Here is a 26,686-nt window from a genome sequence, read left to right as displayed (position 1 = left end):
TCGTCAGTAAGGCAGGGCTGTCCTCTGTCTCCCCTTTTGTTTGCGCTTTATGTGGAGCCTTTCTGTCTAAGATTGCTTACAAGGCCAAACATACGCGGTTATAAATTTTTTCAAAGTGAAGTTCGGGTTTTGGCATACGCGGACGATATTGCGGTTTTTTGTACTGACCATGAGAGCGTGCAGGAAGTTGTAAAAGAAGCCACTGCTTTTTGCACTGCAAGTGGAAGTGAAATTAGTTGGGCAAAGTGTTTAGGATTTTGGCACGGAAACTGGCAACACGCGCCTGAATTATTCTCCTGTATGCAATGGACAACAACGCCAGACAATTACCTTGGTGTGCCACTAAAGCATTACCGTGAAAGCAAGGAATGTTGGGCCGGTGAAGTTGAGGAAGTGAAAACCCAAACAAACAAATGGGTAGGACATAACTTTTCTATGTTCGCAAGAGCTACCGTTTGCAATATGTTCCTAGTTGAAAAAAATTTTTACATGCTGCAAGTGTTATCTATGTCAAGAATCTCTGTTCAAAAACTGCATAGGGTATTTGCCACGTTTGTGTGGGCTTCAACATGGGAGCGTACCAGTCGATGCAATCTTTTTCATACGGTGCATAACGGTGGACTGGGCTTGTCACATTTATACTTAAAGCAGATTGTAACAAGGTTCTTTTTTTTGCGCGAACAGAGCGATGTTTTTCTTAGAACGGTAATCCAAGTGCGATTGCGTGATTCACTGCCGGAATATGTAGTTTCGACTATGTCTACAGGGACAATGGCTCTAAGTGCTTTTCTTCGCGAAGTTGTCGCGTCCTTCCAAATAGTGAAGGCGAGATTTTCAAATGAGTATATGTGAACTGTTACGCGAAAACGGCTGTACAAAGATTTATTGGAAACCTTTTTACCTGTGCCTCTTTATCGCGCTGTATATGCTTTGGGTCCGGAGCGGGACGTGTTGAAGAGAGTGAAAAGAATGGCCATCAGATCGTCCGCTAAATCTTTCTTTTTTCAATTGCATAACGCCACTCTTCCGGTGAAGCCATGGCTGAAAAGCAAAGGCCTTTTCGTGCCTTGGTCTGCTGACTGTTTAATTTGCAAAAAGCTGGAAACCATAGAGCATATTTTCCTTGATTGTCACGATGCGGTTTTTTTGTGGGACGTGCTACAGCGTACTATTAAAAAGGACTTACCAATAACGCCGTTTGGCATACGCTACCTTCCATGCGCCCAGCCAGGAGAAGTGCCCAGGGATTTATTAATGGTCTTGTGTATGCACAGCATATGGAGAACGCGGATGGATGTTCGCCATGAGCATGTTGTCGTACACCCAGCCCATCAATACTTTGTTGAAAGTGTAATGTACACGCGGGATGTTTTCGGAGGGCAATCTGAACCCCCGGATTGGCTGCCAGTCTTGGACAAGCTCATGTCACCTACTCCATTCTACCACAACAAACCTGTGAGAAAGTGACTTGTGTTTTAAATTCCATGCGACTTTTCATCGTTCTTTGTAGTTGCCAAGTCGGTAATAAAGAAAAAAAATCCTCGTTAGTATAGTGGCCAGTATCCCCGCCTGTCACGCGGGAGACCGGGGTTCGATTCCCCGACGGGGAGCTTAGTTTTTCTTTCTTTCTTGCATTATGCGCCACATCAGAACAGCACTTAGCCTCTTCCCTGCGCCTCCTCGTTAGTATAGCGGCCAGTATCCCCGCCTGTCACGCGGGAGACCGGGGTTCGATTCCCCGACGGGGAGCTTAGTTTTTGTTTCCTTATTGCATTCTGCGCCATTTCAGAACAGCGCTGCCGTCTTCCCAGCGCTTCCTCGTTAGTATAGATTCCACTTCCGGCCACCAAGCGTGACGGACGTGATTATCATGGGCTCCCAAGGAGAGCTGCCGAAAAGCCGCCCCTGTCAAAAGGTCTGCCAGTCCAACCTCATGGCTCTGGCGTCAACGAAAGCGTCTAGCGCCATGCTAGACGTGAAATGTAAGCACCATGCCCTTGGCCTCTTTTCACTCTAAGAAAATGGCTTATGTACTGTCACTAAAGGTTGCGACCCTTAACGTGAGAGGTCTAGCAACGAAAATGAAGCAGAGCCAGGTCTTGCGCCTTTTAAATGAAAATGACATCGATATACTTGCAGTTCAAGAGACAAAAGTCGAGGGTGAACAAGAGATCGAGAGCATGGTGCAACGTTTCACGTCGCGGTTTTACGCAGTTGTCAGCCATGCAGTCGGTACTTCTGCGAAAGCAGACACGGGAGTCGGATTCGTCGGTGGACTCGGCAGAAAGCGGCAATGCTGCGAGGGATGTGGGGAGAGCGGACTCTGCACCTGAGCTCCCTAGCAATAACGAAGGCACGTCCCTTGAGCCGGCAAACGGTATGGAACAGGATAATGGGGAGGAGCACTCGGACACCAGCGGTGTTCGTAAGCCAGGCGTCCCAGCCCCAGCCAAGCGATCCCACACGCAGTCCGAACCCGAACGTAACCAGGCGTCAGCTCCCAGCGTCGACGAGCCACCAGCAAAAACGGGGCAATCCCGGCGGTCCACGCTACGTCCGCTGCCAAACATATCATCAGAGAGACGGGCAGCGGATAAAGTGCCCCCGCTGCCGGGTCAGCCGCTCGCACCAGACGGGGATGGATCCAACGACGGCGTCTAGCAACGCGCTAGACGGGAAAGGTAACCACCATGCTTTCGGTCTCTTCACCCTTGATGAAAATGGCGCCCGAAACCACCTTAAAAGTAGCCACGTTAAATGTCAGGGGATTGGCTGGCAAAAAGAAGCAGAGCCAGGTGCACCGGCTCTTAACTGACCATGATATTGACGTGCTTGCCGTGCAAGAAACTAAGGTTGATGGGGAGGAAGAGACCGGGAGCATGGTGCGACGTTTCACGGCTAGATTTTACGCCATTGTTAGCCACGCAGTTGGAACATCGGCCGGGTGTGTATTGTTTGTCAAAAAGCTGCCTGGTCTGGTTGTAAAGGGCTACTCCTCATGCTCTTCTGGACGGTGTGTAGTGGCTGATTGTGTATACAGCGGTGTTGAGTGGCGCATTATTTGTGTGTACGCTCCTAACTGTGTGGAGGAAAGAACAGTGTTTTTCGAGAATGTTATGCAGCAGTTAAGTACGGAAAGTCAGGTAGTATTGCTGGGCGATTTTAACTGTGTACTGAATGCTCGAGACAAAACCAGCACACGCAGATTCAGAGACAAGAGCACTGAAATGTTATGCCAGTTAATAAGAGAATGGAATATGGAGGATGTGGCTGATTGCTTGGAAGGACCGCGTGCCGTTCAGTACACGCACTTCCAAGGTTCTAGCTACGCGCGTCTGGACAGAATTTACGCGTCGCTGGATTTGATTCATTCATGCAATGAATACCGAGTTGTGCCTATGACATTCACGGATCACTGTTTGGTGCAATGCTTATTCGGCAGCAAAAAACGAAGCAATGCATTTAGCTGGGAGTTATGGAAATTTAACAATAAATTGCTTATTGATGATGCCTTTAGACGCGTGGTATTGAATGAATTGATTAAAGTGAGGCCAAGGACTTTGCTCGAAATCTGGAAACAGTGGGAGTTGTGCAAGGAACAGATTAAAATTAAAGCCATTGACAGATCAAGTTACCTGGTGTACGAGAAGAAAATTACAGAAACCCAGCTTAAGGCTTTGCTTGCAAAACTACACGAACCGGAATGTAAGGCACCCGGCAGATGGATAGAGGATATTCGAAAAATAAAAGAACAGATTAACTTGATAGAAGAAGACAGATACCAAGGAGCGTTAGTGCGTGCAAGAGCGGAAAAATTGGCCATGGATGAGACGCAAGACAAAAAGATCGTTGGGAATAGAAAAAGCAAATGCAAGGCGAAATCACGTGGCAGAGGTAGATTGGGCAGGACGCACAGAAACCGATAACGAAGGAATCGCGAAAGCTTTCCGGGAGTATTATGAAGAGCTATTTTCGTCCCGAGAGGTTAATTTGGACCGTTTTAAAGAATCCTTTCTTGACGCGATGACAAAAATTGATGACGAACAAAAAGAAAGACTGGAGCGGCCAATAAGCGAAAAAGAAGTGCAGCAGGCAATAGAAAATTTAAACCCAGGGAAATCACCCGGGCCTGATGGCCTGAGTGCGGCTTTTTATAAAGCGTTCAAGGAACAGCTATCTCCTTTGTTGTGTGCCTTATTTAATGAAGCGTATGAACTGAAGACACTGCCTGCGTCTTTCGGATCGTCGCACACAGTACTTATTCCGAAAACTGACCAACCAGATAAGCTTGGGCAGTTGTCGTCTTACAGGCCCATTGCTCTGACAAACGTTGATTACAAGATTTATATGAAGGTGCTTGCTGGCAGACTACAAACGGTTATATGCGAACTAGTGGGCCCTCACCAAACGTGCGGTATCAAAGGGCGATCTATCTTTCAGAACATTCACAAAGCGAGAAGTGTGCTCGAATGCTGCGATGCAACTCATGCATGTGTTGCGTAACTGCAGTTGGACTTGGAGAAAGCTTTTGATTGTGTGGCACATACTATTCTGTTCAGTATGTTAGACTATGTTAATGTCGGCTCTGTTATTCGAGAGGGAGTGGCTTTGGCGTACCGTAACTGCACTACGAGATTAATTGTCAATACGTCACTGGGGGCCCCCATCAACGTACGACGTTCAGTGCGCCAAGGTTGCCCCCTCAGCCCTCTTTTGTTCGGCATTTATATTGAAAGTTTGTGTTTAAGCATCCTACAAAACAATGACATTGATGGTTTTCGACTGCAGGAGTCAGAAGTCAAATTGCTGGCTTACGCAGATGACGTTGCGGTATTTTGTGTGAATAAAGAGAGTATAAAGAGGACAGTGGATGTGGTAAAACATTTTAGCAAAGTCACAGGGAGTGAAGTTAACTGGGGTAAGTGCCTGGGATTTTGGCACGGAGAATCGCAGCTGACCCCCGACACTTTCGCTAATGTATCGTGGGTTACAACGCCTGCAAAGTACTTGGGTGTGCCCTTGAAATTTTACAAGGAAAGCGAGCCATACTGGCTAGAGCAGGTCAAAGAAACCCGTGAAAAAGCGGAGAAATGGAAAAGCGCTCAATTATCAATATTTGCAAGAGCCACAGTTTGCAACCTGTTTTTAATTAGTAAGTTATGGTATGTTATGCAAGTGTTGCATTGCTCCCGTGTAAATGTGCAAAAATTGCATCGAGTTTTTGCGGTGTTTGTTTGGGCCTCGAGTTGGGAGAGGTGCAGTCGAACAAATTTGTTCCGGCAGGTGAAGCATGGGGGGCTTGGTCTGGGTCATTTGTTTGTGCGACAGATTGTCAACAGGTTTATGTTTTTTAGGGATGCCAGCGATCCATTCCTGCGCGCAGTGTGTCAACAAAGACTTGGTCGAGCTTTGCCTGATTTCGTAGTTTATACTCAAAGTATGCCGGGTTCTCTTTTTGGATTCTTTAGGGAAATTGTTTTGAGCGCGAAATTCTTAAGCGCACGGTTTTCGAAAGAGTATTTAAGTAATGTTAACAGGAGAACATTATACAAGGATGTTTGTGAAGTGGTCTTCCCGGTGCCCTTGTAGCGAGCTTTATACTATGGAGGCACAGGAAGTGATGTATTAAAACGCGTAAAGAAAATGCAAGTTGCTCCGGGAGCTTAAACGTTTTTCTTTATGCTACATACCGGTACTTTGAGTGTAAAATCATTTATGGAGGAAAAGGGTATGTTCCTACCGTGGGGGGCCCAATGTCTCATCTGCAAACAGTCAGAGACAATAGATCACGTGTTTTTGCATTGCTGGGAGGGGGTATATTTGTGGGATGTTCTGCAAAGGACAATAAAAAAACAGTTGCCACTTGATTCCCATGGCATTAGGTATTTGCCATTGAATAACCACGATGATATGCCGTTAGACCAGGTTATGTTAATGTGCCTCCACAGTATATGGCGCGCACGAATGGCTGGTTATCACTGCGATCCAGATGTACGGCCAGCCCGCATGTATTTCCGTGAAAGTGTGCAGCGATGGCTCGACGTGCTTAAATTGCAACCATGTGCTCCTGAGTGGCTGTCAAAGCTGGAACCTTTGACGGTGCTCAAGGAATTTTAACATGACAATGCCTGCCCCTCAGTGGGTGTTAGGCAACGCTAACTACCTTAGTGTACATATATTATTCCTTTGTTCATGTTGTTTTGAGTTCCAATGCGGTGTATTTGTGTCAAAGCCAGGCAATAAAAAAAATAATAAATAGTGGCCATTATCCCCGCCTGTCACGCGGGAGACCGGGGTTCGATTCCCCGACGGGGAGCTTAGTTTTTGTTTCTTTCTTGCATTATGCGCCATATCAGAACAACACTTAGCCTCTTCCCTGCGCCTCCTCGTTAGTATAGTGGCCAGTATCCCCGCCTGTCACGCGGGAGACCGGTGTTGGATTCCCCGACGGGGAGCTTAGTTTTTGTTTCTTTCTTGCATTATGCGCCATATCAGAACAACACTTAGCCTCTTCCCTGCGCCTCCTCGTTAGTGTAGTGGCCAGTATCATTCTACTTCCGGCCACCTGCGTGTACGGACGGTGAATCATGAGCTCCGGCGGAGCGGCGATTGCGGCCCAGGCTGGCCGCGGTAACAGGCTTAACGCAAACGATGATAAGGAATATCAGCTCATTTTGCCGCATCTGCCCACCGGACGTGTTGTTTTCAACACAGTTTTTTTGCACGGCGACGTACGAGTGCGACCCTTCAGGGTTGAAGATTTCCGGGACGCCCTGGCCAAGACTGGTACGCTCCCAGACGTGGTGGCCTTGGGGGCCTACCAAATAAACCATGTCTGGGCGGTGACCTTGAGCAGCTCTGAAGCAACCAAGCGGCTGCTAGCCTTCAAAGAGCTTCTAGTGAAAGGCCGACGGTGTATCATCATTGACCCGGAGGATCAACAGGTGAAGCTTCGGCTCCACTGGATGTATGGCGTGGCGGATGAGGATATCAGAACTGCTTTTGGGGCTTTCGGTGAGGTGACCGAAGTTACCCGTGAGCGGTGGCGCGTCCAGGGCGTTCACGAAAAGGGCTCAACAACGAGAGCCGTACTCCTGAAGTTGAAGCCAGGGATGAAGATAGACGACCTACCTCATCAGATAAGAGTTGCAGGGGAGTTGGCCCTTGTTGTGGTGCCTGGGCGGCCAATGCAGTGCCTGCGCTGCCGCGGGACCGGTCATGTGCGCCGGGAATGTAAAATTCCGCGGTGTTCGACATGTAAGCGTTTTGGCCACTCCGAGGAAGATTGCGTACGGACGTATGCAGTGGCCACTGCACCGACAGCGAGGGCGGACATGACGGAGCTCCAAATGGATGTCGCAGAGACAGAAGAGGCCGCAAAGGGGGTCGGAGAAGCTGAAAAGCTAACAGCAACTACAGGCATGTTAGTGCCCCCGGGGGGCGGTGACGAGATAATCAGTAGGCCAGACAAGGAAGTCACGCTACCGAACAACGGACCGTCAGAGGAAGAAAGGGTGAGCGATGCCGAGAGCTCAAAAACTGAACTTCCGGAGTCTGCGGGCCGACAGGAAACCCTTGAAAAGAGCAGCGGCCGAGCGACCAACGTCCAAGGCCCTGCGAAGCGTGCCCACGACGAGAGCACAAGTGAGTTAAGCAAGGCAGAGGCAGCTAGCAACGACGAGCCGCCGATAAAAACGCCAATAGGGAGGAGGGCGACCTTCAAACCAAGACCAAATGTCTCGACGGACAGGAGAGCTGCCGAAAAGCCGGCCCTGTCACAAGGTCTGCCAGTCCAACCTCATGGCTCTGGTGTCAACGAAAGCGTCTAGCGCCATGCTAGACGTGAGAGGTAAGCACCATGCTCTTGGCCTCTTTTCACTCTAAGAAAATGGCTTATGAACTGTCACTAAAGATTGCGACCCTTAACGTGAGAGGTCTAGCAGCGAAAAGGAAGCAGAGCCAAGTCCTGCGCCTTTTAAATGAAAATGACATCGATATACTTGGAGTTCAAGAGACAAAAGTCGAGGGTGAAGAAGAGACCGAGGGCATGGTGCAACGTTTCACGTCGCGGTTTTACGCAGTTGTCAGCCATGCAGTCGGTACTTCTGCTGGATGCGTCTTGTTTGTGAAGAAGTTGCCGGGTCTTGTAGTGCAGTCGCATGCTTCTTTTCAGTCGGGTCGGGGTGTGGTCCTCGATTTTAGTTTTTGCTCGGCTGAGTGGCGTGCTGTTTGTATATATGCACCTACGATAGTTGATGAGAGGGCTGCTTTGTTTGATTTTGTTGAAGATTATTTAAACACGGATAAGCAACTTGTCTTTCTGGGAGATTTCAATTGTGTACTGAGCTCCGGTGACAAAACTAGCCATCGTACATTTAGGGATCGTAGCACAGAGGTACTTTCGCGCTTGATTGACGAGTTTGCACTGGAAGACGTTGCAGAGTGTCTCACGAGCGAGCGACGGGTTCAGTATACTCATTTTCAGGGTGCTAGCCACGCCCGCCTTGACAGGATTTATGTGTCCGCAGAACTGGCCCCAAAATGCCAGGAGTATTATGTTTTGGCGGTAACGTACTCAGATCACTGCATGGTTCAGTGTACAATTGGAACAAGAAAGGGAGGTAGCGGTTTTAATTGGGAATTGTGGAAGTTAAATAATAAACTGCTGAATGACGAGCAATTCACGAGACTAGTAGAAGAAGAAATTGGTAAGATTTGTCAGGAGGACACCCACGAACTGGGTCAAGAATGGAAACTCTGTAAGCAACAAATTAAAATCAAAGCTATAGAAAAAGCCAGCTGCATACGGTTTCAAGAAAAACAAAATGAAATGCATTTAAGATCTTTGCTAGATAAATTGTTAGCCCTGGAGTGTAACACGCCAGGGTTATACATGGACGACGTTAGAAAAATAAAGCAAAGACTTCAACTGAATGACGAAGACCGTTATCGCGGAGAACTGGTGCGTGCGAGAGCGGAAAAATTGGCCATGGATGAGACGCCGACAAAAAGATCGTTGGGAATAGAAAAAGCAAATGCAAGGCGAAATCACGTGGCAGAGGTAGATTGGGCAGGACGCACAGAAACCGATAACGAAGGAATCGCGAAAGCTTTCCGGGAGTATTATGAAGAGCTATTTTCGTCCCGAGAGGTTAATTTGGACCGTTTTAAAGAATCCTTTCTTGACGCGATGCCAAAAATTGATGAAGAACAAAAAGAAAGACTGGAGCGGCCAATAAGCGAGCAAGAAGTGCAGCAGGCAATAGAAAATTTAAACCCAGGGAAATCACCCGGGCCTGATGGCCTGAGTGCGGCTTTTTATAAAGCGTTCAAGGGACAGCTATCTCCTTTGTTGTGTGCCTTATTTAATGATGCGTATGAACCGAAGGCACTGCCTGCGTCTTTCGGATCGTCACAAACAGTACTTATTCCGAAAACTGACCAACCAGATAAGCTTAGGCAGTTGTCGTCTTACAGGCCCATAGCTCTGACAAACGTTGATTACAAGATTTATATGAAGGTACTTGCTGGCAGATTACAAACGGTTATATGCGAAATAGTGGGCCCTCACCAAACTTGCGGTATCAAAGGGCGATCTATCTTTCAGAACATTCACAAAGCGCGAAGTGTGCTTGAATGCTGCGATGCAACTCATGCATGTGTTGCGTTACTGCAGTTGGACTTGGAGAAAGCTTTTGATTGTGTGGCACATACTATTCTGTTCAGTATATTAGACTATGTTAATGTCGGCTCTGTTATTCGAGAGGGAGTGGCCTTGGCGTACCGTGACTGCACTACGAGATTAATTGTCAATAAGTCACTGGGGGCCCCCATCAACGTACGACGTTCGGTGCGCCAAGGTTGCCCCCTCAGCCCTCTTTTGTTCGGCCTTTATATTGAAACATTGTGTTTAAGCATCCTACAAAACAATGACATTGATGGTTTTCGACTGCAGGAGTCAGAAGTCAAATTGCTGGCTTACGCAGACGACGTTGCGGTTTTTTGTGTAAATAAGCAGAGTATAAAGAGGGCAGTGGATGTGGTAAAACATTTCAGCAAAGTCACAGGGAGTAAAGTTAACTGGGGTAAGTGCCTGGGATTTTGGCACGGAGAATGGCAGCTGACCCCCGACACTTTCGCTAATGTGTCGTGGGTTACAACGCCTGCAAAGTACTTGGGTGTGCCCTTGGAATTCTACAAGGAAAGCGAGCCATACTGGCTAGAGCAGGTCAGAGAAACCCGTGAAAAAGCGGAGAAATGGAAAAGCGCTCAATTATCAATATTTGCAAGAGCCGCAGTTTGCAACCTGTTTTTAATTAGTAAGTTATGGTATGTAATGCAAGTGTTGCATTGCTCCCGTGTAAATGTGCAAAAATTGCATCGAGTTTTTGCGGTGTTTGTTTGGGCCTCGAGTTGGGAGAGGTGCAGTCGGACAAATTTGTTCCGGCAGGTGAAGCATGGGGGGCTTGGTCTGGGTCATTTGTTTGTGCGACAGATTGTCAACCGGTTTATGTTTTTTAGGGATGCCAGTGATCCATTCCTGCGCACAGTGTGTCAACAAAGACTTGGTCGAGCGTTGCCTGATTTCGTAGTTTATACTCAATGTATGCCGGGCTCTGTTTTTGGATTCTTTAGGGAAATTGTTGTGAGCGTGAAATTCGTAAGCGCACGTTTTTCGAAAGAGTATTTAAGTAATGTTAACAGGAGAACGTTATACAAGGATGTCTGTGAAATGGTGTTCCCGGTGCCCTTGTACCGAGCTTTATACTATGGAGGCACAGGAAGTAATGTATTAAAACGCGTAAAGAAAATGCAAGTTGCTACGGGAGCTAAAACGTTTTTCTTTATGCTACATACCGGTACTTCGTGTGTAAAATCATTTATGGAGGAAAAGGGTATGTTCCTACCGTGGGGGGCCCAATGTCTCATCTGCAAACAGCCAGAGACAATAGATCACGTATTTTTGCATTGCTGGGAGCGGGTATATTTGTGGGATGTTCTGCAAAGGACAATAAAAAAGCAGTTGCCACTTGATTCCCATGGCATTAGGTATTTACCATTGGATAAACATGATGATATGCCGTTAGACCAGGTTATGTTAATGTGCCTCCACAGTATATGGCGCGCACGAATGGCTGGTTATCACTGCGATCCAGATGCACGGCCAGCCCGCATGTATTTCCGCGAAAGTGTGCAGCGATGGCTCGACGTGCTTAGATTGCAACCATGTGCTCCTGAGTGGCTGTCAAAGCTGGAACCTTTGACGGTGCTCAAGGAATTTTAACATGACAATGCCTGCCCCTCAGTGGGGGTTAGGCAACGCGAACTAGTTTTGTGTACATATATTATTCCTTTGTTCATGTTGTTCTGAGTTCCAGTGCGGTGTATTTGTGTCAAATTCAGGCAATAAAGAAAAAAAAAAAAAGTGTAGTGGCCAGTATCCCCGCCTGTCACGCGGGAGACCGGGGTTCGATTCCCCGACGGGGAGCTTAGTTTTTGTTTCTTGCATTATGCGCCATATCAGAACAACACTTAGCCTCTTCCCTGCGCCTCCTCGTTAGTATAGTGGCCAGTATCCCCGCCTGTCACGCGGGAGACCGGGGTTCGTTTCCCCGACGGGGAGCTTAGTTTTTGTTTCTTTCTTGCATTATGCGCCATATCAGAACAACACTTAGCCTCTTCCCTGCGCCTCCTGGTTAGTATAGTGGCCAGTATCCCCGCCTGTCACGCGGGAGACCGGGGTTCGATTCCCCGACGGGGAGCTTAGTTTTTGTTTCTTTCTTGCATTCTGCGCCATTTCAGAACCGCGCTTGCCGTCTTCCTTGCGCCTCCTCGTTAGTATAGCGGGAGTCCACTTCCGGCTGCCCTAGCGAACGGACGTGTTATGTTGGGCTCCGTTGGAGCGGGTACAGCGGTCATGTCTGGACGCGGAAACAGGCTTTTTGATTCGGACAGTGATTATCAGGTTGTACTGCCAAGTTTGCCTACAGGGCGATTTGTTGAAAATACTGTTTTTTTTGCACGGTGACATCAGGGCCCGCCCATACCGGGTGGAAGACTTTCGTGATGTGCTTGCTCCGCTTTCGCTCATGCCGGATGTTATCGCCCTCAGCTCACGACGCGTCCAGCGAGCGTGCTTTGTGAGCATGCGCTTAGCCTCATCCTGTTTCCAACTTCGCTCCATCATAGGGCGCTGACGCACAGAAAAGTCGCCGCTCGCGCAAGCCAGTTAAAGATTTGGGCGCCTGTACACTGGTTGCTGCACAGTGTAACAGACGAAGACGTGCGGCTCGCCTTTGCTGCTTTCCGAAGGTGACAGATGTTGCAAAGAAGTGGAGAGCACAGGGCGTGTCGGATAAGGGTTCAACAACAAGACTTGTGACACTCAAGTTGAATCCAGGTGTCAAGCTCGACGACCTTCCGCATCAGGTGAGCGTCAGTGGCGAATTGCCTCTAGTGGTAGTGCCTGGCAGGGCCCCGCTTTGCCTGCGCTGCCAAGGTACAGGTCACATACGGCGTGAGTGCCGCATTCCGCGATGCAGCTCTTGCCGTCGGCTCGGACACGAAGAGAGTCAGTGCACTCGCACATACGCAAGCGTCACCGGTCCCGGCAAAAGCGATGAAGCGTCCGAGCTGTACATGGATGAGGCGGACGCTGAGGAGACTTCGAAAGCAGGAAAAGGACCAGCGGTCAAGGAAGTATTGCAGCCTAATCTTCAAGTCCTTGTGCCGCAGAAGCGAACCTTCAGCAGTTCACGCTAGCCCACCGAGCAAACCAATAGTTACCGACCAAGAGGAATCTGCGTTGGATAACGCGACGAACGACGACGAATCGAACATCGAGGGCGCCGAAGCAACCGCAATGGACGTTACTCAAGGAGCAGCTGGCGTCGGTTCCGGTATACTTCCCGGAAAGCGGCCGCGTGACCAGAAAGATACCGAGAGTGAGCAACTGGGCGGCAGTGGCAGCGGGGAGCCGCCATCAAAAACAACCGGGAAGAGACGGCCGCCCTGCAAACCGCGGCCGAACCCGAACGTCCCGTCCGAGCCAAGGCAGGCGGTGAAACCGCCTCCATAATCCTTTGGCCTGTGTGGCCTGGTGGACTCAGTGAAGACAGTGCTGGCTGTGATCTGTACGGCGCCTGCGAAAGACTGGATTGGGGAACGCTGCATGGAGGCTTTATGCACTGTGAGTTTAGTGTTTTGTTACCCGCTACGACTTCTTATTAGCGGGGCTTTTGTTACTAAACATGGCGGTTAATCTCGATGTAACACTTCGTCTAGCATCTTTAAATGTCCGGGGTTTGGGAGCAAGAAGACGACAAAGCCAACTGCGACGCCTAATTCTTGAAAATGACCTTGACCTAATCGCTATCCAAGAAACTAAGATTGAAAGCGAAGAGCTAACTGTTCGTATGGCGTCGTCCTTTCTTCTTTGTATGACGTATGCGTCTGCCATTCCGTCGGCGCGTCGGGTGGCTTCGTTTTATTTATTCGTAAAAGTTTAGGCATCAACGTTGCTTCCGTTGTGGCTTCCCAATGCGGTCGCCTTCTTGTTGTTGACTTTTCGTTTTCGAATTATAGTTATCGTGTTGTCTGTGTTTATGCTCCGAACGCGGTGAGCGAGCGCAAAACATTTTTCGAAAGCCTCGAAATGCATCCTAGGTGCGACAAGGTAGTAATATTGATAGGAGACTTCAACTGTGTTTGTTTCGCTCAGGACCGCGCAAAACATTTGCCATTGAGGGATAGGAGTGCTCAGCTGCTTCACTCTTTAATTAATGAATGTAATCTGGAAGACGTTGGCTATTTGTTCTCTTACGACGCACACCCTAAATACACGCATTTTCAAAGGGATAGCCACGCCAGATTAGATCGAATTTATGTCTCTGTTGAACTGGCTTCATTGTGCACAGAGTATGACGTTAAGCCCGTAAGCTTCAGTGACCATTGCTTAGTAATTGGAACATTTGGCAAGAAACAGCGGAGGTCACGATTGAACTGGAACCTGTGGAAATTTAAGGTGAAGCTTTTAGAGGATGACAGTTTTGTAAGAGAGACAACGAAAGAACTCGATAAATTACTCTCGACGCAGGCCGAAAGCTATATAGTTGAGTGGGAGGAGCTAAAGCAGAGAGTAAAGCTTTTAGCTATCAAAACTGCAAGCGCATATTCGATATGACGAAAAAAGAAAAGAGAAAGAAATGCACGAGGAGCTTGAGTTTTTGCTTAGCATGGATAGCATCCAGCCGGGAAGATATGCACAAGAAATAAAAGCCTTGAAACGACAACTTGGAAACATTGACACTGAAAAGTATAAGGCAGCAGTGATAAGAGCAAGGTCTGAAAAATTTTGGGCGGATGAGACGCCAACTAAGCGAGCGCTGTCAGATGAGAAATGGCACGCGTATCAAAAGGAAATACGGCAAATTGACAACCGGTGTGATGTAACTAGTGACCCTGCTACTATCAAAAATGCCTTTATAGAACACTACAATGAACTGCTTGGCCGTAAACCCGAAGTCAAAAATGGCTTTCAGGCAGAATTTTTGCGCCAAATGCCAAAACTCGATGATGATGTTAAAACGCGTCTAGAACGACCCATAAGTTTGACAGAAATAGAAAGTGCGATAGACGAGCTTCCAATGGGAAAGTCGCCAGGACCTGACGGGCTTGGCACTGCTTTCTACAAAGAATTTAAAGATTACACAGGCCAGGTTTTGCTTAAAGTGCTAGACGAGTAATACGAGCGTAAGCAGGTTCCACCTTGGTTTTCTACCTCGCACATTGTTTTGATTCCAAAGTATGATGAGCCAGGAAAACGCCTGTTGGTGGGTTCTTATCGGCCGATAAGCCTCACCAAAGTGGATAACAAAATATACATGAAAGTGCTGGCGAAAAGGCGTCAAAGTGTAATACCGAGTCTGGTTGGGCCACACCAGACGTGCGGGATTAAAGGTCGAAGCATCGCAACTAATGTGCACGTGGTACAAACTGTTTTGGAGTGTTGTGACGCGATTGGATCTCGAGTGGCAATGATACAGCTGGATCTCGCCAAAGCATTCGATCGCGTTTCGCACGATGCCTTGTTCGAAGTATTGGCACATTCAAACATAGGGCGAGTGATTGAGGAAGATGTTCGAATGGTGTATGCGAACTGCACGACACGGATAATTGTGAATGGAGAGCTCACTGACAGCATTCGTGTGCTGTCGTCAGTGAGGCAAGGCTGCTCCCTGTCACCCCTGCTGTTTGCGGCCTACCTCGAGCCTCTCGGCCGGTCAATCATAAACAATGAACGTATAACTGGTTTTATGCTACAGTCAGCACAGGTCAAAATGCTGGCATATGCAGATGACATCGCTGTATTCTGTTCAAGCATCGAAAGCATTCAAGAAGTTACTGTCTTTGTCGAAAAATTCTGCCGACAGACAGGCTGTGAAGTAAATTGGGAAAAAAGTGCCGGTTTCTGACATGGAGACTCGGATGTTACGCCTGAATACTTTTCTCGTTTGCAATGGTCAAAATTGCCGACCGAGAATTTAGGCGTGCCGCTTGAATCGTACCAAGATCCCACCCCTTTCTGGGCTGGCCAAGCAGAGAGGGCGAGAGAAAAAGCTGATTCATGGCAGGGCAAGCCGTTGTCAATGTTCTCACGCGCTTATGTGTGCAATGTTTTCCTTGTGGCAAAGATATGGTACGTAATGAATGTGCTTTCGGCGACGCGTGTTAGCATTAAAAAAATTCAATCGTGTCTTTGCCGTTTTCATGTGGGCATCAACATGGGAAAAGTGCAGCAGAACCAACCTCTTTCTTCCTGTTAAGGCGGGGGGCTTGGGCCTTGTGCATCTCTTTTTGCGACAGGTTGTCTCGCATTCTTTTTTTCCCTTCGTGATCAAAACGACAAATTCTTGAGGACGGTCATGCAAGTACGACTGTGTAAAATGCTTCCAGAATACGTTGTCTGTTCTGGTGAGAATATGAGTGGCGCTTTAAAAGGGTACATGCGCGAAGTTGTCTTGTCTTTCAGGACGTTGCATGCGCGTTTTTCAATGAAATACTTGAGCAAAGTGTGTAACAAGAAGCTGTACAAAGATCTTCTGGATGTGACGATACCGTTGCCGATTTACCGTGCACCACACAGTGGAGGCCCCGGACAGGATGTCTTAAAGCGTGTGAAAAAGATGCCAGTTAGGCCTTCAGTTAAAACGTTTTTCTTTAAGCTACATTCCAACACATTACCTGTTAAAACCTGGTTACATGAAAGAGGCTTATTCGTTCCCTGGACAACAGACTGTCTCGTTTGCAAAAAACCAGAGACAATCGAGCACGTCTTTCTGGATTGCTGGGACAAGTCTTTCATTGGATGTTCTCCAGAGAATACTAAAGAAAGACCTTCCGTTCGATCCGTATGGCATACGGTTCCTTCCAGTCGAGAGTGAGGGTATTCCTTTGGATTTAGTCATGGTCTTGGGCCTCCACAGCCTGTGGAAAACAAGGATGCAAGTGCAACATGCAGATGTCAACACGAGTTCTGTACGCGAGAACTTTATCGACAGTGTGCTGCTCCTTAGAGAAACGTACCGGGTGCTTTCTGATCCACCTGACTGGGTCAGAGTGCTCGATGAACTGGCTGTCCTCAAGAAATTTTAAACCTTTCGTGACAGCCGAAGTCTGGTTGTTGCGACTTTTACCATTATTGTGGATCTTCTTTTAATTGATGTGAACTCAAAACAGGCAATAAAGAAAAAAATCCCCGTTAGTATAGTGGCCAGTATCCCCGCCTATCACGCGGGAGACCGGGGTTCGATTCCCCGACGGCGAACTTAGTTTTTGTTTCTTTCTTGCATTCTGCGCCATTTTAGAACAGCGCTTGCCGTCTTCCCTGCGCCGCCTCGTTAGTATAGTGGCCAGTATCCCCCCCTGTCAGGCGGGAGACCCGGGATAGATTCCCCGACGGGGACCTTACTTATTGTTTCTTTCTTGCATTCTGCGCCATTTTAGAGCAGCGCTTGCCGTCTTCCCTGCGCCGCCTCGTTAGTATAGTGGATTCTGCTTCCGGCCACGCCAGTGAACGGACGCAGGATGCAGGGCTCCTCAGGAGCGGCTTCAGCGGCCATGTCAGGCCGCGGTAACAGGACTGCTGAAAAGGGCAACACTTACCAGGTCGTTTTGCCTGCACTTCCAACAGGTCGGTTTGTTTTGAATACCGTTTTTTTGCACGCCGATATCAGGGCCCGCCCGTACCGGGTGGAAGATTTCCGGGATGCTTTAGCACAACACGCGCTAATCCCCGATGTTATCGCTATGGGGGCGTATCGGATGAGCCACGTCTGGGCCGTCACTCTCAAGGATACTGAAGCCGTCAACAAGATTGTCAGTGTAGGTGAGCTGTCTGTGAAAAACGGTCGCTGCTTGGTGATTGACCCGGCGAACCAGGACGTGCGACTCAAACTTCACTGGCTACTTCACAACGTGCCAGATGAAGATGTTCGTGCTGCATTTGTGCCGTACGGAAAGGTGTCAGACGTTTCCCGGGAGCGCTGGCGTGTTAAAGGTATGCTGGAAAAGGGCTCTACAACTAGACTCGTCACGCTGAAGCTGAAAGCTGGCATGAAGGTCGACGACCTGCCGCATCAGCTGAATGTTAGCGGTGAGCTCGCGCTCGTCATTGTGCCAGGCAGACCCCCGTTGTGCCTACGCTGCCGGAGTACGGGTCACATCCGCAAAGAGTGCCGGGTTCCTCACTGCGGAACCTGCCGACGGTTCGGGCATGAAGACATCCAGTGTGCACGAACCTACGCTAGCATTGCCGGACCTGGGACCAGCGAAGACTCGTTCGAGTTAATTATGGACGAGGCGGATGCGGAGGAGGCTGCTAACATTAGAGGTCAGTCAACGAAACAGGACGCGCCTTCCATGACGGTTTTAACAAAGGATAAGGTAACGGTCTCAAATGAAAAGAATGAACCTCGGCATGTCTTGAACGCTCCATCCCAGGACCATGAAAACGAGTCAAAGGACGGGTCAGAAGACTTAACCAAATTTTCTGACGCTGAGGATCATCTCAGTACTGAGCCTTCCTGTACTGATGCCATGGAGGTTGGGCCGGAGACAGCAGCCTTAATTGCCGCGAAACGTCCGCATGAGGAAAGCGTCGAGGAGACTCATCTGCCAGGCGGTGTTTGTGGTGAGCCGCCGCCGAAAACTTCTGGCATCCGAAGAGCCACGTTAAGACCGAAGCCGAACTTCTCGGCCGACACGCGGCAGGCGGGGAAACCGCCTCCGTAGTTTTTGCGGTGACCTGAACGATTTATGGGTCGGCTGCCTACCGACCAGCGTCACGAACCTTCTACAACCAAGTGGTGCGTGTGTTAGCAAAAATGAAACAATGGGCTTGGACTTCGTTTGAATGCATCCCGACATTCTGCTGGCAGGACATTACATGCATGCATACGCCGCTGTTTGTCAGAAGCGGAGGCCACGCAACCATGAAGGTAGGCACCATGCCGGTACTGGCGTCTCTCTCTAGTACATGACTCTCAAGCTTAATTCGCCGTTACACGTAGCTACTTTGAATGTTAGAGGACTGGGAGCGAGAAGGCGACAATGCCAGCTCAGGCGCCTCCTTGTCGATAATGATATAGATATTGCAGCTGTGCAAGAGTCAAAGATTGAGAGCCAAGAAAGCACTGACCGTATGGTGGCTTCTTTTCAAACAAACTTTTATGTGTGTGTATGCCATTCTGTTGGTGTATCGGGTGGATGCCTTTTATTTATACGTAACACGCTGGGAGTAAGCGTAGAGTCCGTTTATGCCTGTCCAAGTGGTCGGCTTTTGGTTACCGATTTTACCTACTCTAATTTATGCTGGCGTGTTGTGTGTGTGTATGCTCCCAATTCAGGGCGTGAGCGTGAATTGTTTTTTCAGTCTATTGAGTTGTGGTTGAAGGTCGACAAAATCTTGCTTGTACTTGGTGACTACAACTGTGTGTGCGCAGCTGTGGACCGAGCGGCCAAGTGTAAACCTCGAAGAGACAGAAGCTCCGAGCTGTTGAATGCACTTGTGCATGAGTATAGCCTTGAGGATATTGGTAGTGTGTTCTCCACTGGAACCCGCCAGAGTTCACGCACTTTCAGCGAGATAGCCATGCCAGATTGGACAGGGTGTATGAGTCGGTAGATCTTGTTTCCCTGTGTACTGCATATGAGGTCAAACCTGTCTCTTTCAGCGATCATTGTCTCGTGAGTGCAGTGTTTGGTCGCAAAGGAAAGAAATCGCGCTTTAACTGGTACCTATTTAAACTGAATGCCAAACTTCTTGCCGATGAAGAGTTCCTTACTGAAGTTAAGACAGAGTTTGAAAATCGTCTTGCTATGCAACCAGTAAGTTTTGCAGCGGAATGGGACAGCTTCAAAGAGTGGGTCAAATTGAAAGCAATAGAAAAGAGTAGTAAGCTGCTGTACAAAGAGAAAGAAAAAGAAAAAGAACTGAATGAACAACTTGCTCTTTTTTTGAGCATGGAAAGTACTGTGCCAGGGTATTTCGCCAGTAAAATACGAGAGCTTAAAAGTGAGCTGGAAACAATCGACAGCGAAAGATACACAGCGGCTGTCATACGTGCAAGGGCTGAAAAACTTTGGGCTGGAGAAGTGCCGACAAAACGAGCCCTAGGAGACGAGAAAAGATACGCCTGCCAGAAAGAAATTAGGAGTATAAGGTATGGCGGCCATATCACAGAAGATGCTCAAGATATTCAGCATGCGGTAGCAGAGCACTTCGAAGAACTGCTTAGCGCGAAGCTTGAGACTGTAGGCGGCTTTCAAACAGACTTTCTAAGACTGATGCCTGCACTGGATGACGAAAGTAAAGCGCGCCTAGAAACACCGATAACGTTACAGGAGATAGAATCTGCAATAGATGACCTGTCACCTGGGAAAGCCCCTGGGCCCGATGGTCTAAGTGCTGTCTTCTTTAAAACGTTTCAGCACTATGCGGCTCAGTTTATGCTCGATGTAATCACTGAAGCTTACGAACGTAATGCTGTTCCATTGTCTTTCTCTACATCGCACATTGTTCTAATACCCAAGACAGAGGATCCGGAGAAACGACTGTTGGTGGGGTCATATCGACCGATAAGCCTCACCAATGTCGACTACAAGGTGTACATGAAGGTTTTAGCAAAAAGACTGCAAAGCGTAATAAAGGAATTGGTTGGGTCTCATCAAACGTGTGGCATCAAGGGTCGATCGATTGCCACGAATATACATGTTGCAAGAACCGTACTAGAATGTGTTGATGCACTCGGGGGTCAGATAGCCATGATGCAATTAGATTTGGCGAAAGCCTTTGACCGTGTTTCTCACGAAATTCTTTTTTCCATTTTAGAGCATTCTAACCTTGGTGAAGTCATAGTGGAGGGTGTTAAAATGGCTTATGCGAACTGCACGACCCGTATTATAGTGAATGGTGAACTGACTGACAGCATTGCAGTACGGTCATCAGTAAGGCAGGGCTGCCCGCTCTCACCCCTACTTTTTGCACTGTATTTAGAGCCACTTTGCTTGGCTATCATTGATAGCGATCGCATTTTAGGATTCAAGCTGCAATCAGCACACGTGAAAATGCTAGCATACGCTGATGACATTGCAGTCTTTTGTGCAACCAGAAAGAGCATCTGTGAAGTCACGGGTGTCGTTCAAACATTTTGTGATCAAACCGGATGTAAGATCAATTGGGAGAAAAGCTCTGGGTTTTGGCACGGTGATTGGGACGTGACACCTGATTTCTTCTGTAAGCTGCGATGGTCTGCTCTCCCAACGCAATATCTAGGCGTGCCTTTAGATTGTTATCGAGATCCCAACGTGCACTGGATGGAAGAAACATCTAGAGCGAAAGAAAAAGCGGATGCGTGGCAAGGAAGGCAACTCTCAATGTTTGCGCGCGCTTCTATTTGCAATGTTTTTCTTATTTCGAGGCTGTGGTACCTCATGAATGTGTTGTGTGTCTCACGAACCTCAATTCAGAAAATGTACCGCGTTTTTGCTGTTTTTATTTGGGCATCCACATGGGAAAAAACCGCCCGGACGAATTTGTTTATTTCTGTTAAAAGGGGCGGGCTTGGCCTTGTCCATTTGTTCTTGCGTCAAGTGGTTTCGCGATTTATATTCCTGCGTGATCAAAAAGATATCTTTCTAAGAACTGTGATGCAAGTGCGATTGCAGAGGTTGCTCCCTGAATGGATAGTGTCATGTGAAAGCATGCCTGGTACTGTGACTGGCTACCTGCGCGAGGTTGTTTTTTCGTGCAAGTTGCTGGAAGTGCGGTTTTCTTTTGATTACCTTTTCAATGTTCCCAAAAAAAAAACTGTATAAAGATCACATTGACGTGATGCTGCCAGTGCCTTTTTACCGGGCATTACACTGTGGAGGCCCAGGGCAGGACGTTTTGAAAAGAGTCAAGATGCCCTTGAGGCCATCTGCTAAAACGTTCCTTTTCAAACTTCACTCTAATACGCTCCCTGTTAAAACCTGGCTGAATGAAAAAGGTAAAAGGTATTGCCTGTTGTGCAAAAAACCGGAGACAATTGAACACGTCTTCTTACAGTGTTGGGATGCTGTTTTTCTAGGGGACGTCCTCCAAAGGACAATTAAAAAGGAACTTCCCCTAACTCCGTACGGTATCAGATTTCTACCAGTGCAGAACGATGATGTACCTTATGATTTAATTATGCTTCTTGGCCTCCATAGTTTGTGGAAAACACGAATGCAGGTGCGTCACGCAGATATAAATACACGATCTGCGCGTGAAAACTTCATTGAAAGTGCGGTGTATATACGCGAATCTTTCAGGATCCAGCAGGATCCACCACAATGGCAATGTCTATTTGATGAGTTGGTGAACCTGAAAAGATTTTAGCCGCGTACGCGTTAGCTCAAGTGTTGTTGACGTGTTTTATCATGTGTATTTTGTTTTGTGTTTCACGGCAATAAAGAAAAAAAAAAAAGCCTGGTTAGTATAGTGGCCAGTATCCCCCCCTGTCACGCGGGAGACCCGGGATCGATTCCCCGACGGGGACCTTAGTTTTTGTTTCTTTCTTGCATTCTGCGCCATTTTAGAACAGCGCTTGCCGTCTTCCCTGCGCCGCCTCGTTAGTATAGTGGCCAGTATCCCCCCCTGTCACGTGGGAGACCGGGGTTCGATTCCCCGACGGCGAACTTAGTTTTTGTTTCTTTCTTGCATTCTGCGCAATTTTAGAACAGCGCTTGCCGTCTTCCCTGCGCCGCCTCGTTAGTATAGTGGATTCTACTTCCGGCCGCCGAGGCGAACGGACGTGCCATCATGTGCTCCGACGGAGCGGTAACAGCGGCCCAGCTGGGTCGCGGAAACAGGATTGCGGACTTACCGGACCAGGATTATCAAGTCATTTTGCCTCAACTGCCATCAGGTCGGAATGTTTTAAATACTGTTTTTCTGCATGCCGATGTGAGATGTCGGCCGTATCGCGTGGAAGACTTCCGCGATGCGTTGGATAGTCTGGATATGCTCCCCGAGGTGATTGCCTTGGGGGCGTACCAGATGAATCACGTCTGGGCGCTTACATTCAAGAGCGGAGACGGGATGAAGAAAATGTTGGCCCTGCGTGATTTCAAGGTGAAGGAACGACGATGCGTCATCATCGACCCAATGAACCAGGACGTAAGGCTGAAGTTGCACTGGCTTGTCTACGGTGTCCATGACGACGACGTGCGATCTGCCCTGGCACCTTTTGGGAAGGTAACGGACATTTCGAAAGAAAAGTGGCGTGTCAGTGGCGTTGCGGACAAAGCATCAACGACAAGAGTAATTGGGCTCAAGCTGAAATCCGGTGTTTCGGTGGATGACCTCCCGCACCAGCTCCGCGTAGCAGGCGAGTTGGCTCTGGTTGTAGTGCCGGGCAGAGCTCCGCTTTGTCTCCGGTGCCGGACTGCGGGGCACATTAGACGCGAGTGTCGTGTTCCTCGTTGCACCCGATGCAGGCGCTTTGGTCATCGGGAGGACATGTGCGTTAAAACTTACGCGAGTGTTACTGGACCACTGCAACAAGAGGACGCTTCAGACCTCATTATGGATGAAGCCGACGCCGAGGAAGCAGCGAAAGGGAGGCTAGAAGTGTCCACGCGATGCCCTAACGCGTCTTCCGAAAATTCTGAAGGCTCCACGCAGGCCGCAAGCCGCGACACGAAAAGCCAGTCACTTGCTACACAAGTAAAGACGCCTTCGGAGGCTGCTGAGAAGTCCTCCGAGAGCACCTTGTCGGAGGGCCAGCCAGACGAACACACCCAGGACGGCATGCAGTAACCTGAAGTTACGAAGGCTGCGTCTAGTAGTGACCGAAGAGCAGCGTCAGCCGCAGGCAATGGAAGTCAGCGGGAGCCGATGGAATTAACTGTGAACTCAAAAAGAACGCACGGGGACAGTGTGGGAGCAGGAGACGGCCTTGACTACACTAACAACGAGGGACCGCCTCCCAAAGCCGTCATGCCACGGCGACCTAGCTTCAGACCGAAGCCAAACATCTCCCTCGACCGGAATACGGTCGGGACACCGCCCTCGTAGCAAAGAGCGATTGTGAAGTTTGTGCACAAGGAACTGGACAAACCCTTCAAGGTGCTTCGACCGAGAAGCAAGGCCTCTTCGCAGTGGCTACGGGCTCAACCAAAAAAGCAAGTGCACATGCTCAACTGCTTCCCAGACTGCCGTGGTAAGTGCTGTGCGGTCCTTTTGTTTTGCAATTAAATGACAGTAAACCTCCAGTCTGCGTTACGTATAGCCACCTTAAACGTTCGCGGAATGACAGCGAGGCGGCGGCAATATCAAGTTAGTCGGCTATTTCTTGAAAACGAATTGGACTTGGTCGCTATACAAGAAACGAAGGTAGAAAGTGAAGAACAAACGGACCGCATGGTGCAACCATTCAGAGATAGGTACAATGTATGTGTGTGTCATGCTGTTGGCAATTCGGCAGGATGTGTTATTTTTATTCGCAACAGTCTGGGCATTGTCGAGGAGGCAGTCACAGTGTGCCCTTCTGGACGCCTGATTGTTGTTGACTTTTCCTTCTCTAATTTGAAATGGCGTATGATATGCGTCTATGCACCTAATAAGGAAGGGGAGCGTAGGTTGTTCTTCGAGCAGCTCGAACAGCATTTGAAGGGTGAAAGATGTGTTGTTATGGTGGGTGACTTCAATTGTGTATGTATGCCTGAAGATCGCGTAAAACTTCAGCCTGTGAAGGACCCCAGCGCACACTTATTAAGGACGTTAACCACAGAGTATCATCTAGAAGATGTTGGTTGGCTTCTGTCACCTAATGGACAATGCCAGTACACCCATTTCCAAAGAGAAAGCCATGCGAGGCTAGATCGTGCATACATTTCCCTAGAACTCGCGCCTCTGTGCCGAAGTTATGAAGTTAAGCACGTGTCTTTTACAGATCACAGCCTAGTAGTTTTTTGCATAGGAGCAAAGGAAAATAAATCTAAATTTAACTGGGAGCTTTGGAAATTTAATTCTAAACTTTTGGATGATGAGAGCTATGTGAACGAAGTAAAGGAAATGTTCAACGCACTGTTTCCGACGAAATCAGGTGACTGGATGAGTGAGTGGGAAAGTTTTAAGAACAATATAAAAATGAAAGCAATAGAAAGAGCAACCATTTTACGACATGTCAGTAAAGAGAACGAGCAAGATCTGCACCGTCAACTCAACTTGTTGCTGAACCTAGATAGCGGGACGCCTGGATTGTGGTCGAAGCAGATTAAAGAAGTTAAGAATAAACTTGAGCTTATCGATGAAGAAAGATATAGGGGAGCTATTGTGCGAGCACGAGCAGAGCGATTATGGGTTGGCGAGACACCGAACAAGCGCTCACTCGGAGACGAGAGAAGATACGCGGAAAAAAACAAAATTAAAAAGATACTTCACCATAACGAAGTTACAACAGAATGCGAGGTTATCAAAGAAGCGTTTGCAGAGTACTATAGTGAGCTACTTGGGCGGGCTAAGCAAAGGAAAGAACAATTCGAAAGTCAGTTTTTGCAGACCATGCCCAGGCTTGAGGATGAAGTTAAAGCCAGGCTTGAGCAACCAATCAGTGTACTTGAAATTGAGCAGGCTATAGAAGAAATAAGCGCTGGAAAATCACCCGGTCCTGACGGATTAGGGGCTGCTTTTTACAAGAAATTCAAATCAGAAGCCAGCAGGGCATTGTACTGCGTAATAAAGGAAGCATACCATGTTAAACAAATGCCGCCATCTTTCAAAGCTTCACATATTGTCTTAATTCCTAAATCAGATGACGCAGTCAAACTTCTATCGGTGGAGTCCTATCGGCCTATAAGCCTCACAAATGTGGATTATAAATTGTTTATGAAAGTGTTGGCAAGGAGGGTGCAAGGTGTCATTAAACAGTTGGTAGGTCCACACCAAACGTGCGGCATTAAGGGCCGCACTATCTGTACGAATGTACACACAGCAAGATGCGTTTTAGAGTGTTGCGATGCAGACGGAAGACATGTAGCAATGATGCAGCTTGACTTGTCAAAAGCATTTGACAACGTTTCACATGACGTCCTTTTCACCATTTTAGAGCATGTAAATATCGGAAGTGTTATCGTAGATGGAGTCAAAATGGCATACGCTGGGTGCTCTACCCGTATTATTGTAAATAAAAGTCTTACTGACGCAATAGCCGTGCGATCGTCAGTGAGGCAAGGATGTCCATTGTCCCCTCTTCTATTTGCCTTGTATCTAGAGCCCTTTTGTTTAAGCCTGATTAATAATGAAAGAATCCGTGGATTCAAGCTACAAGCATCTGAAGTGAAAGTACTTGCGTACGCGGATGATATAGCCATTTTCTGTGTGAACCGACAAAGCGTAAGTGAGGCAGTCGAGGTTGCTGGCGGTTTTTGCACCGCAACTGGCTGTGAGATTAACTGGGAAAAATCGGCTGGCTTTTGGCATGGTAACTGGTACGAAAGACCGGAAACGTTTGCAAACATGCGATGGACATCGTTGCCTACGAAGTATCTGGGTATGCCACTTGATAGCTATCAAGATAGCGAACAGTACTGGCGTCAAGAGACAGAAAGGGTCAGGGAAAAGGCGCAAGGCTGGCAAGGCCGTAATTTGTCCATGTTTGCCCGCGCGACTGTCTGCAATCTTTTTTTGATATCCAAGGTGTGGTTCGTACTCCAATTTTTGTTCATGAAACGCACAAATCTGCAAAAAATTCACAGAGTGTTCGCGGTTTTCATTTGGGGGGCAAGTTGGGAACGTACTAGTAGGACGAATTTGTTTCATTCTGTTTGTAATGGTGGATTAGGCCTGTCTCATCTGTGTTTAAGACAAATTGTGTCGCGATTTATTTTTCTGCGGGACCAGAAAGACTACTTTTTGCGCACAGTAATGCAAGTGCACTTAAGCAATGCCTTACCTGAATTTATTGTTTCATCATGCAATGACGGTGGACGCGCAGTAACTGGGTTTTGGCGAGAAGTTGTACTTGCAGTACAAATCTTAAAGGCTCGATTTTCCCTTGAGTACTTAAGTTCAGTGCAAAGGAAAAAACTGTACAGAGACCTACTGGATACAATGTTGCCAACACCCAGGTACCGAACAATATACTGTGGAGGCCCAGGAAAT

General features: G+C 48.0%; 1 protein-coding gene and 3 non-coding genes across 4 annotated transcripts; all 4 read left to right on the top strand.

Moving 5' to 3' along the window:
- The first annotated feature begins 1,538 nt into the window (after positions 1-1,538).
- Positions 1,539-1,610, top strand: TRNAD-GUC (transfer RNA aspartic acid (anticodon GUC)). The gene has a single exon. It is a non-coding gene; the product is annotated as a tRNA-Asp (tRNA).
- A 67-nt stretch (positions 1,611-1,677) lies between these two features.
- TRNAD-GUC (transfer RNA aspartic acid (anticodon GUC)) lies at positions 1,678-1,749 on the top strand. The gene has a single exon. It is a non-coding gene; the product is annotated as a tRNA-Asp (tRNA).
- Positions 1,750-16,753: 15,004 nt separating this feature from the next.
- TRNAD-AUC (transfer RNA aspartic acid (anticodon AUC)) lies at positions 16,754-16,825 on the top strand. Its single transcript has one exon. It is a non-coding gene; the product is annotated as a tRNA-Asp (tRNA).
- A 5,475-nt stretch (positions 16,826-22,300) lies between these two features.
- On the top strand, positions 22,301-23,448 carry LOC146179848 (uncharacterized). The gene has a single exon (XM_084579362.1). It carries the CDS (start codon positions 22,343-22,345, stop codon positions 23,339-23,341), a length of 999 nt encoding a protein of 332 aa, XP_084435488.1. The 5' UTR covers positions 22,301-22,342; the 3' UTR covers positions 23,342-23,448.
- Positions 23,449-26,686: the final 3,238 nt, after the last annotated feature.

Source organism: Amblyomma maculatum, chromosome 9 (assembly GCF_055883805.1).
Source record: "Amblyomma maculatum isolate TAMU_Amacu chromosome 9, ASM5588380v1, whole genome shotgun sequence".
NCBI classification, from domain to species: Eukaryota; Metazoa; Arthropoda; class Arachnida; order Ixodida; family Ixodidae; genus Amblyomma; species Amblyomma maculatum.
This window is presented reverse-complemented; position numbering and strand designations above follow the sequence as displayed.